At 40.2% G+C, this 13,026-nt stretch overlaps 1 protein-coding gene across 5 annotated transcripts in view; it reads right to left on the bottom strand.

The window, feature by feature from the left end:
• Nucleotides 1-897: 897 nt before the first annotated feature.
• Nucleotides 898-13,026, bottom strand: part of LOC116727149 (rho GTPase-activating protein 44-like) — a 65,230-nt gene continuing 53,101 nt past the window's right edge. For 2 of the 5 annotated variants that reach the window (XM_032574362.1, XM_032574363.1), the window contains 3 exons: nucleotides 9,019-9,134; nucleotides 7,418-7,801; nucleotides 898-3,601 (listed from right to left, as the gene is read on the bottom strand). In XM_032574362.1, coding sequence (XP_032430253.1) covers nucleotides 3,444-3,601; nucleotides 7,418-7,801; nucleotides 9,019-9,134 — 658 coding nt within the window. In that variant the 3' untranslated portion in view covers nucleotides 898-3,443. Of the gene's footprint in view, nucleotides 3,602-6,086; nucleotides 6,141-7,417; nucleotides 7,802-9,018; nucleotides 9,135-10,343; nucleotides 10,878-12,362; nucleotides 12,555-13,026 lie in introns of all 5 variants that reach the window. The other 3 variants (XM_032574359.1, XM_032574358.1, XM_032574361.1) reach the window with 3 other exon arrangements.

The following is a 13,026-nucleotide window of genomic DNA, read 5'->3' as shown; positions in this document are numbered from 1 at the left end:
ACCAAATTAATTCCGTTTTTATTCATTTACTGCCAAATTATATCAATCAGTCCCTCCAGTTTCTTCAGAATTATTGTGGAAATTCACAAAGTCAACAAATCCCAGCACTTTTCTCAGCTAATAGTTGGGAGTTTATTATAGATTTTTCTCAAAAATTGTCAAAAACTTTCTTACTTGTACTAAACAGCTGCCTCAGCCTTAATTGATGTCAGATTATAGTCTATTATCAATACGAGTGATAAAAAGTCACATTTACCGTCATAAATAAGAGCAAATATTTCCAAATTACTACCACAAACACTTTTTATTGCAAAAAAATCACAAAATCCTGGAGGGACTGAAAATATATTCAATAATATTATTTAATTTTAAGAACTCATTGATATTTTAACAGTTTGTGAACAGGTTTTATCAATACATTCTGGCACAACCGGCCCTTTAAGAGCACTCAATGATCTTTATTTGGCCCAAAACAAAAATGAGTTTGACACCCCTGATCTAGACTATCAGGCAGTTTTGCCGACAGGTGCTATGACCAATCCCACAATCACAGGTGCAGTTTCTGCTGCCAAGTAGCATAAATAATTAGAACTAAAATATACACATTCACACACTCAAATGTAAAAAAAAAAATGGCCAAAATAACTTGAGTGTCCAGTTAAATGTCATGCTGCATCATGTAGCTGCAATGACTTGTCAGACCAAGAAGCAAAAGACAAAAATAGATGTGGTATCGTCTGTTTTTTCTACCAATAAAGCTAAAAACAGGACTGAGAGGTCAGGAAGTTTGCAACACAAACACAATGTTTCCATGTAGAAAAGAGAAGCCAACATCTGATGTGTAAATGTGACACTATTGTGCTACAACCACCAACATTATAACCATATATGTACAGCGTGTTTAGTTTTCAGTAAATGTGAATAGATTTCGATATATCTGACTCTTCCTGTTGTCCGTATGTACAGAATAAATATGTACAGATGCATCAAGATTTACAAAAGTCCTGTGATTTCGTGATTTCGCACTTACCGAGAGGCTATGGCAGAGCAGCACAGTGGACGTTCTCAGGACAGAAACCAAAGGTCCTACACGACGAAACCCTCCACAAGGCATGTAGCAAACTGCTGCTGTTCCTAACCTCGTTACATCAGTTTGACTGATTTTCAAGTTTTAATGCGGCAGCAGAAAAAATCTGGTCCTGTGTCTGAACACGTAATTTCTTTTTTTTTTTCCTTAAATCCTCAGACAAGATTCACGTGAAAAGCAAATACTCGCAGCTCCTTACACCAAGTAAACCGTACTCAGACATACATCTATAAATACTCTCATCAAAATAAACAAATATACAGATATCTTTGCACTTGCCTCTGGATCACCAGTAAAACCCCCCAAAAATATCAGCATCATCAGAGTGTCCTATAAACTGGAACTGCAGGTGTAATGGCACTGTGATGAAAAAAATAAATTAATAAATATGTGCTTATTCATAAAAATACAGCACATTTTCTTTCTGGTGGTGCTTAAGATCTGTCTTTTTTTGTTATGATATTGACAACAGACTGCTTGGTTTATTTCTCATATGAAGCCTGGAGTGCAACACAACACAAACTGGTTCCAGTACTAAGCTGCTGCTGCTGCCAGATCTTGTTATCTTGCTGTAGCAGGATAAGCATCCACTGCAGATATAGTTCAAGATGATGTAGCTAAAGAGCTGCGTTTTTATAGAACCAGCTATACCAGCTTCATACTGAGTGAAGACCCCCATCACCTTCTACCCAAAGTGCTTGACTTGTTAGAACTGGGAAAATCTGTTGCAGTGTAAAGATAATTGTGATGCTGGCAGCTGCAGTCATGACACAACGCCTCGGAAAAGCATCCACATGGCTGAAGTGGAAGGACAATGATGCATGGATCTAAAACATTTTACAAATAGAAAAATCTGTAAAGTTTAGGCACGCCTTTGCAGAACCATGTTTCACTGCGGTTACAGTATTTTAGGCTCTCTGCCAGATTTGCACATCTAGAGGCAGACTCAAACTCCATCAGATCGAATGGAGAGAGTCTGTGAAGATTGATTCTCAGTCTGACTGTGTCGTTTTAACATAGATTTACTTAGATCTAAACAAATCCTTTATAGATCTGGTTGTATGTTGCGTTGGAAGGTCGCCTGGTTATATGGTTTGCTTCGTACAGAGGATCGGGACCCTCACCTTTCTGCCTCTCTTCCATCAAAGCCAGATTTCATCAAAATCCTCTAACAAACCTTCACAGAACAGATGCATTTATGCTGAGCTTAAATTACACTCTGTTATTTTGTTAACTCATTTTTTATGGATTTTTTTTAACAGGTTTTGAGCTAAAAGGAAAAAAAAACCAGAAAATCAAGCATCATTTTCTTTCCTCTCCCCACGTATTCTTGGAGTACATGTCTGACAATGTCACAGAGAGAGTGGGCTTTTCTTCCACAGTGGAGAAGCTGGGGTAGCAGCGTCCTGCTCTAGCACTGTAGCAGCTTTGTTGGAAAGTCCAGGCGTCATAATACCAGTCCTGCACATCCATACCATCGTAAATCTTCTCCAGACTGAGGAATGAAATATAAAAAGGTCCCATACAGCTTTGACTGCTGCCAAAATAATTAGAGTCTGGATTTCTCAATCTTTCATAAACTACAGTATGCATGTCATATCTTTCCAAGCTCCCTGCATGCATCCGTTAAAAGTGAAAATGTCCCCTATATAACTCTCCTCTTCATACAAAATACGATCTGATTGGATTCCTATTGTGAATATCTCATATACTCTGAAAATATATTGTATAAACAATAAATATCCAGTGTCTGATCTCCTAACTGAATGTCATTTTTTTGTTGTTTTTAAAGAAAAGCACATTATCGCCTACTAGTCTAAAATAATGCACTCCTGCTTTTGCTCCACGACACCAACAGTGCAACATCATGTCGTACAATTGTCACGTCACACACTAGCAAAACACACACACGCGCGCACCCACGCATACCGACACTCACAGTGAACGCTCAGGCTGGACAGAACTACACGAGCGAGGCATTTCAAACGGGCACCCCTGAGGAGTGGGGGAGTGAAGTGGAAAAATGAATCGGTGTGGGAAACGAGCGGTGATGTTGTGTCACTCATTACACAGCAGCAGCAGCAGCAGCGAGGAACTCCCATTCCTCCAGCATCCAGACAGCCTCCTGCGTGGCGTTAAAGGCAATATTGCATGTGATTTAAATAAGGCAAAAACAAATAGAAAACATAGAAAAAAAAATCTTAAAATAATCCAGGAAATGGAACTGTAAAATGCTAATTGTGGATGAAATGGAAAGCTTCTTGAGGGAGGCGCTTGTTTTAACATGTCGGTTCCTCTAGACGGAGGGCGGGTGAGGTCTGACGGGGAGAGGGACGGGACACGATGCGATGTTGGGTCATAGCACTGTGCTTTCGGACTCCTCCTCGGAGTCTGCTTTGCTTTTTGGCGACAGCGGAAGCGCCTCTGAGTTCCTGAAGGGGGAGATGTACGTCAAGTCGAAGATGCTGTCCAGCTCCATGTTGATGACGGGGATGTCCAAGTTGCAGAGGGAATCTGGCAGAGCAGACAGAGGAGACAATAATGAGCACACACATATAGTGTACAATGCTTAATTAGTTCAACATAAACAGGCAGACTGAAGCGGATCGTCCTGATCAATGTCAAAGCACGATAAAGGGTCATCACAAGTGGAATGAATGACTAAAAGAATAAAGAAGCTCTGGAAGGATGCACTGTGTGGTTACTATACGTATAGCAACATGCGCCTATTAAATCAGGAAATTTGGTTTCTGCTTCCCCGGCTCCATCTCATAAAATGAAAATATTAGATAAGACCATTAAATAAAGATTTATTAACTGTACAGTAAATAAACTGAATGACTGATCAGCGCAGTTTACGGCTTGGCATGGAGTCGTTAAGTAGAAGAAGCTTTTACAGCTTTACGGCGTTCATCTTGTCTGTATTGTTAGTTCTGGTACTCCAGAGCTTCTGCATGAAGGGGAAGGCATGGATTTTGTGTGACCTTTGACCTCAATTCTAGCATTGAAGAAATCCAGCCGCCCAGCGCATGCTGCTGATTCTGATTGGTCATTTTCTTTTTATCTTTTAACGAGACATTTTCACAGATAAAATTTTAAAAAATGAAGATTCACTAATTATCACTAACCAGATTTCTGCATTCATCTTAATTTAATTTTAAATATCAGATCAGATTCTTTGCCTTTCCAAAGGACTACAGAGAAGTAGCCAGTGCTTTTCCTACCACAAATCTTCCTTCCAATAAACTTTCCAGTAATACATCTGGATCCAGCATTCTGTGAAGCGCTACCTTTTTTAGCATTCGCCTGTGTGGCTTACCCTCCTGGTGGAGGATGTACATTTCTTAATTAAAAATATTTTCATCTAGTATAATGACATTCTTTAATTTTTAGAGAAACTGAACTGGGTTTTTGTTAGTCGTAAGTAAGGCAAGTCGTAAATGTCAGAAATAAATATCTGAAATATATCACTATGTGTAATAAATCCAATTTCACAATTTGAATTCACATACATATGAATTCATTTAACTGTCAAATGGTGCCTGTGTGACATATTTAGACATTTTTACAAAGTATTATCATGATTTCAAGTTTCCTCTTCATTTCACAAATCAAATCCTTCCATATTTTCTGAGAATGTATCCCTGCAGTAAGTGACCGCAGCTCGGTTAGTCAGAGTTTAATTATCTGTTCATCAAAGACACGACCAAAAACCACAAGATCAGAGTCATCTACAGCGATGTGCAATGCTGCACATCAATCTGAAGGAAATTGTTGCTTTGCTGCATCTTTTATGACATCCGCAGGGTAACGACTAGAAACCGCCACAGACAGGAAGTGTGCTTAAAGGGCAGTGATGCACGATAACAGTGTAGTGAGGGTCAGGAGGTCGGCGGAGACTGTGAATGTGGAGACTGTGAGATGGGAAGGTGCAGGATTCCTATTGGTGGACATGCGCCACTCTCAGCCTCCATGCAAACGCCAACAAAATGTGTTTAATGTTAGCAGCTGGATATACAAAGGGAAAGCAGCATCTGCCACTCTTACTGGCACCTCTGGTGAAGATATTGATAGATATGCAGTGATGTAATGCCCCACCGAAAAGCTTAGGAAAGAAATCATTTCTTTGATTTCCAATATATGGGAATAATTGTTCTTTTGAAACATTCTACAATGCACTAACCTCACAAGTTTGCAGCAATGAGATGAATATTTGATCTTTCTTCTGAGCTCAATCTGTCTAGAATAGGGTAAGGATGTTCAAAGTGTGGCTCAAATGCATTTTTCTGGCACTTAGAATAACTTTATGTGGCCACAAAGTGCAAAACAAATGATGGTGAGTGAATTAAAGTTGGACAGAAAATGCTTTTCCTGGAAAAAGAAATGCATGTAATAATTGTTATGGAAATTTGGTGACCCCAGCAATCCACTTCCTGCTGCAGTTCTCTAAAAGTGGTTCTTAACATCCTCCTTGTTAAGTTTAAAACAGTTCCAGCTGTTTTAAACTTAATTATTGCTCTTACTATAAATATGGACAATCTTAAGTGAGAAGCTATTTTTTGGTAGCCATTTTAACATACATATCGATTACCATCATTGATTACCTATCAAAAGTATTAAAAGTTTCTAGAAAACCTGAAAGAGTAAAACAAGAAGTATGAAACTAGTGATTGGGAGGAAAAAAAGAAAACATGCAGGAACATTCCCCCCCCCGTTAAATAAACGTGTTTTGTTTGAATGTTTCCTTTTGAATTTTTTACTCGTCTTCACCAGGGGTGCCAATAGGTGTGGACAGCGCTGTAAAGGTGTAACACATAATAAAAAACTGAGTTATGCAGCCGCAGAGCAGAGAAACCAAACCCAAAATCTGCTTCCTTTAGCAGCATTAACTTGTCAAAAAGAGATCATCAGCGGCTCCATGTTCAGGTGAGATGGCAGAGGGGGCGGAGGGATGAGACGGGAGGAGAAGAGGTTCTTCGTCACAGGAAATCCTGCTTACCCTAATAACGCCCTCTGACACTTAGAATGATAGTGAACCTCGCCTCTCATACAGCTGAAATTCAAGACAACCAGAGCAGTCAGACAAGAAGGAAGAGTTAGATTTGAACAGGATGAAAATCTGCTGGAGATGAAACAAATAAATACATGAACAGAACATCAAGTTCAACAGCGACCAGCGTGGAGACGCGATAAAACCAAGACGTAGGATCAGAGTAAGAAAAGTAGGTGAGGAGTAATATTATTGTTAGATCAGCTTGTCTAGAAAATGTGCTTAGAAGGATCTGGTCATCCAACACTGGGATGTTTTTTCAACTTCTATTAAATATTTTAACATAACGTGACAGTATAAAGAGATGGGAAGGGAGGATTTTATGTAATCTTGTTGTAAAGTGTCACACATAAACATTGAATAACTTTACAAATTTACTGCTTGAAACTGTAATACTATTTAAAAGAACTTTAAAAGTAAAATGAGACTTTCTCACATTGTCACTTTCAAGTAAAAATCTCTCATCTTTTCATTTATAATCAGAATGATTATAAATGATTTTCTGTTGAAAATCAAACTTTGTGGTTTCATTTAGGAATACCAAAACATCATGCAGAGGAAATACATTTTTTTCTATTTCCAAAAAAATGGTTTAATACTATCAAAATGAAAGATTTAACCTATATTGTGATTTAACCTATATTTGATTTTTTTTTTAAATTCCTTTTGTTGGTCGATACAGCAAGTTATAACTGGTCACCTTTATTTATTTATTTTGTATTTTACAATGTAGCTCACTTTGTTTAATTTCACTTATAAATACGATTTATATGTACAAAAAGATTATGGTTAGTTTGCTAGATTTAATGTAAAACCTTGGACAGCCACTAGGTGTCAGACTAGAGCAGTAGAGTTGAAGTCCAAAACAAAAAGAGCCAAAATCGCTTCAAGGAAACTTTACATCTTTTTATTTATAGAAAACCAGAACACTGGGGACTCTAGTCCAGTTATTTAGCCAAGAAACACTGAATATTAAGCCTGTTTAATCATTTGTTTATGTTTATCCAGTAGTATGGCATTAATATGTGATTATATCCAATGAAATCTGGACTCACTCTGGACTCTCATTTACTAAGAACAATATATTATATAGAGAGTCTAAAAATGTGCAATTGTGGCAATCAATCAAACTCAAATACATTTTGAAACGTGAAGCAAATTTGAAAATCCAATTAAAAAAAAAAAGATTTAAGGTATACTAGGTAATTTCATGAGACTTCAAAACACAAATGTGCCATGTTGTTGTTCAGACGTCCAGCCACATTTGCTGCTATGTTTACCTGTGGACATGCTTTCCCCAGGGGGTAAACCGTCCAGGAGACCGGATGAATGTTCCAGAGGCTGGGGGCTGCTGCCGGGTGTGGAGGGGGGCTGAGGCGGAGGCAGGTTGGGCCTCTGGCGGGGAGGCTTAGGGGTTGGTCTGGGCTTGGTGAGTGTGCCTGCCAGCGAGGGCGGAGAAGACAGAGATGGGGTGGTTGCCGTCTGGGACTGGCTCGGGGAACCAATGGTGGCATAACCCTGTGGGTAGCTGAAGCCGTAAGGGGAGGGTGTGCTCGGAGGGGTGGGCGACAGACTGACTGGAGACGGTTGACCTGTCGACTGGTCTGACATGGCTCCTGTCTGGCAGTAAGGGCCTTTTGGTGGGATAGGGGCAAGCTTCTTTGCTGAAACAAACAATAAAAAAACAAGCAACAAGAGAACCTGAAAAGTGTACATGCCTGTCACAGTGTAAAAAGATTCAAACGATAAATCATTTCTAAACTTTAATTTGACCTTTACAATTAAACTGAAATCAAGCTAATCTCTTAGAGGGAGAATGATCAAAAAACTAAAAAGCTGCAATAATGTGATTTCATAATGTGTTCACAACCTTATGCTAATTATTTGTTTTAGCAGTCAGTTCTAACATTTGGTCTTCTAAGTTCACCCAAATACACTGAAACTGATAAAAACCAAAATAAAGGTAAGCTGTGGTGGTAGGATTCTCATCAATTTTAGTCACCTGCATCCTTTAGCTAAATCCATTTAAAATAAATAAAAATTTAAAAAAGAAAAAGTTGATTGAAAAAAGGCTCAGTCAGGAGAAGGGCTCAAAAAGTCCCAGTATTGCATAAACACAATGGCACAGTTAAAACATTCATCAATAATTAGCAAGAGAAAAAATGGGACAACATGTTAATAAAATGGGATTTGTGAAAAGACGAGACAGAAATTCATCAGGGAGACAACAGAGAGCATTTCAGTAGCGCTGACAGAGCTGCAGGAATTTCTAACAAGCTGGATAAGTTTATGATCAGCACCAGACAACAATCACTTTTGATGGTAACACTTTATTTGACGGGGTGTGCATAAGACTGACATGACACTGTCATAAACATGACATAACACCTGTTATGAACATGAAAGAGTCTTTATGAATGTTTATAACTGTTGTCATGAAGTGTCATTTGGTAAATAATGACACTTTTAATGCAAAGTTGCTTTAAAAGTCCATTAAAAGTGCCAAATTTGCATTAAAGTGTCATTATTTACAAAGTAATGCAAATCTGGCACTTTTAATGGACTTTTAAAGCAACTTTGCATTAAAAGTGTCATTATATACCGAATGACACTTCATGACGACAGTCATAGAAAATTCATAAAAACTCTTTTATGTTCATAGCAGGTGTTATGTCCTGTTTATGACCGTGTCTTATGCACACCCCTTCAAATAAAGTTTTACCCTTTTGACCCAAAACCTTCGGGTGTCTGCAAGAAAGCTGAAGAATCTAAGGGCCACTACGCAGGCACATATCCATAGGTTTTATTTGAGGGTATTCGATTCAGGCAGAAAGTTTTGAAAGTGAATGTCATTCATGCCACATGATCAGGTCAGTCTCACCTCTCCTCAGACTGTGTGGGCTGTGCTCAGAGTGCTGTGACTGTCCACTAGGGGTCACTACTCCTTGGAGTCCCTTTTGTCCGATCACCGGAGACAGCTCTTTGTTTTTCAGAGTGCTACAGGAAAAAAGCAGGACAAAAACAGAGAGGTGTTGCATTATATTTTTATTATCAGCCATAATAAGCAGAGTAATGTGAGAAGAACCGTAGGTTAATGTCAAAATGTCAGAGTGACCACTGTTGCACAGGCAGTGTGGAAATCTCCGATGAACTCTGGTGGCTTAATGGATTTTTCTTACTTTTACAGAGGAGTGCAGGCAAAATGCCAATGTTTGCAGAACCTGAAGGTCGGAGTGCAACCAGTTAAAATTCTCCCGGATTGTCATCACTAGGCTTTCACTCCCAGCAGTTGAACAGAGCTCTGATAGTTGAAACTGAGAATGAAATCTTGGGCAAAACAACGTTTGTGTTTTCTCTAATGTCAATCTGAATCACGACTTCCCTAACATCTCCTCATCTGGTGTTTCCTCCGTGTTCATACTGACGTTATGATCCGACTGGACCTACTGGGCTCACTGGTATCTGACTCATGATCACCCACTGTTGTGATCGTATTCAATGGGAGCTTTGAATTCCCTTTGTTGCCTGGCAACCGTCTCCTGAATATCCAGGCAACATGGATGGTTATGAAATTTCCAAACATGGCAGTTGCATTAAAGATGAAGGTGGATATAGATTGAAAAAACAAGCTTTAACAAGGTCCACACACATTTTTTTTTAACCCTTTAACTGCCATGATGACTCTGGTGCCCTCATGAACCCATTGCCTGACATGGAGGTGTTAAACCTTTATCTCCACATTTTGTATATTTATTGCTCATTTTAGAAGAGTTGTCCACTTTTAGCCCATTTTTAAAGAAAAATACTAAAGTTCACCACAAACTGCTGATATTTTGATCAGGCCTGGCTTTAAAAAACATGACGGAACAAAAGAAAAAATAAATGAAGGAAATATGATTTAACAATGGAGATACTATTATAAAAGTCTGCAAATATAAATATTTTCAATACTGTTTTTTTTGTTTTTCGTACTTATGCGGACACGACATCAAACGCAAACTGTTCTGCTCCATTTCTTCCAGGCATGCAGTAACCCTGCATTCATGACTGACTGGTGCAAATCACATAAATGAATGAAACTAAACGGAGTGGAGCTGGAGAGGGTCTGCTACTCACACCCTCCTCTCACCTCACTCCCGTTCCTCTTTGGCTCCGTGGTTTTTGCTAATTGTGTTGGAAGTTGGAGCGGGTTGGGTTTCCATTTACCTCTTCAGCTTGGCTCCTTTCTCCCGGCTACAGGCAGAGGCTGCCCACGGAGGGGGAGCAGAAAGAGGGGTATTGGGAGGTTTAGGGGAGCCCAGGAAAAGGTCATGACGGGTAAGAACGAGCGGGGGTTTGATGTAAAGGGTGGAGCCATTTGTTTCGGACGGGGTTGCATGCATAGTGTCGGGCAGGGAGGCCCGTTTGGGCAGGTGCAGAGAGTTAGGTTTGGGGTTGGAGTTGACGTCAAGCTGCTGGGGGGACGGGCACGGGGAGAAGGGGAGCGGGGGCGGGCTGCATCCGGCTAGGCGTGGCGGAGGGGACGGGCCGGGGGGCACGACGGATTCAGGAGTGGGAGCGGCGGGACGCATACTCTGCAGTGCTCGGGTGTAGCTATAGTGGTGAGGGAACGAGTTGGAGGAGCAAGAGTAGGAAGAGGAGGAGGAACAGAAGGAGGGATAAGGCGGAGGCGGTCGCTCCTCCTCAGGGGAGGGATAGACGTAACAGGAGTCGGACCAGTTGGAAGAAGCATCGTCTGAGCTGCAATGATAAGAATATCAGCGTTTCATGGGAAACTGAGCCATTGATGTAGATCTAATTATTTGAACTTCAGGAGAGAAAGAGGCGTTATCGAAGTTTGTTCCATTAACAGGGCGGAAATCGGAAAAGGTGTTTGAAGAGAAAGATGGGAAACAAATAGATGAAACAGGGATTTATGTGTTACTGAGACTAAAACTGAAACGAAAAGGGAAGTCTATAAAGTATTCACACCCCTTAATCTTTTTCACATTGTCTCAAGTTTCAGCCACAAACTTCAATGTACTGGGTTTTCATTTTATGGAGAAATAAAAATTGGTGCATAAGTGCAGAGTAGAAGGAAATCGGCAAGTGGTTTGTATAAATAAAAACCTTAAAAGTTTAGCGATCATTTGTATTTGAGTTAATTGTTACCAGAAAAACAGTTGCGAGTTTGTTGTTGCCAAACATCTCAAGTTCCGTCCAATTGGATTGAGAGCATCAATTGCAACTGTGTTTAGGTCTGGACTTTGACTAGGCCATCTGAATCTGAGCCATTCCAGTGTAGTTCTCGATGAGTGTTTGGGGTTTTTGAACATGTTTTCTTCCAGGATTGCCCTGTTTTCAGCTCCACCCATCTTCTCCATTCTGATCTCCTCCAGAAAGCAAGCAAGCCAAATGCTGCCACCACCATGTTTCATCATGTTTTCTTCCACTTATGTTGCAAATAGGCCAAAATGTCCTCATAACAGCTAGATCTATACTGAGGATAACACACAACAGGATTGTATCTACTAAACAGGTGATTTCTGAAGGTAAGTTGTCCTACTGGATTTTATTTAGGGGAATCAGAGAAAAGGGGGCTGAATAAAATGAACGCCATACTTTACAGATTATTTGTAGGAAGGCATTAATTTGGTTTTACATCAAAGTTATGCAGTAGTTTGTGTTGTCTGTCACATTAAATACTAATATTGATGTTTGTGGATGAAACCTGGCAAAAAGAGAAATAGTTAATGGGGTGGGAAAACTATTACATAGCACTGAAAATGCTTTTATCTTCACCAGAAATTAACTTTTATCCACTTTGATCAACATTAAAGTTAAACATTAAACTTACAGAGGAGTGAAATCTCTAAGTGTCACTCCTATCATCTTCTTCCTAAAGCAACGGTCAAAATCACTTTTGGCAAAAAAACCCAACTTATTTTAGGACGGTGATGATGTGCAGTTTATCACTCCAGGAAAAAATGAAGGACTCTAAGAGTTTAGAAAAATGACAGCAAAAAAAACAGACAGGAAATGTAAAACACTTGATCAGAACTGAGATACTGAGGTTCATTCGGGGGTGAGAGGATGAATGACAGTACAGACAAACTGTAGGCTTGGTTTCTGGTTTCTGCTGCGCTGGGCGGGAGCCTTGTGTTGGGGGGAGGGAGACACCAGCATGTGGGAGGCCTGGGGGGTCTGGGGGGGCTGGGACAGGAGGGTGGGGCACCACGGCCTTACCTGGCTCGGTCGCTGCTAGTGGGAGGAGGGGTGGGGGACAGGGACGCATAGAAATCCCCAGGCTGCTCGGGGATGGGAGCGTCAGCGGGCGGGGTAGAGGGGTGCACGTTTGGCGGTGTTGAGGATGTTTTACGCGTCGATGACGGACCCCTGCGTGACACCCAAGAAGTGTCCATCACTCTGACCCCCATGCTGCAGTGGGACAGAGATGCACAGCCAATCATATGATAGGACGGTTTGGGCTGGAGGAGGGAGCGAGTTTAAGGTTTCCAGAATGTAAATTCAGCTTTTGTCTTGACACTGAACAGCTGATTCCAACTCTGAGTTAACGTTAGTGAAATTATTATTTTATTTAATTCTGCGGATTCTCCTGAAAGCCAATGAGGTGCCTTGTTCTGGGTGTTTTACCACCATCAAAATGACAGAAATGTTATTAGATGGTAAGATGTGTTTTTAAAAACTCCATCCAGTGACGGTTTGCTTTCTGTAATAAAAAAAAAAGTGTAATTTGACAATACAAACACTGCTGAAAGGCAGAGAATTGGGTTGATGACATCACAACAATTATGTGACTTTTAAAGATTTTTAGTTAGGATTTCAGCCATGTTTGTTGACGATGAAAATGACCGACTTTAAATGGGATAGTTTAAGTTGCTGATTAAAC

The sequence above is a fragment of the Xiphophorus hellerii genome, chromosome 10 (assembly GCF_003331165.1).
Source record: "Xiphophorus hellerii strain 12219 chromosome 10, Xiphophorus_hellerii-4.1, whole genome shotgun sequence".
Taxonomy (NCBI): Eukaryota; Metazoa; Chordata; class Actinopteri; order Cyprinodontiformes; family Poeciliidae; genus Xiphophorus; species Xiphophorus hellerii.
The sequence above is the reverse complement of the archived record's forward strand: the minus strand, read 5'-3'. Positions and strand labels throughout refer to the sequence as shown.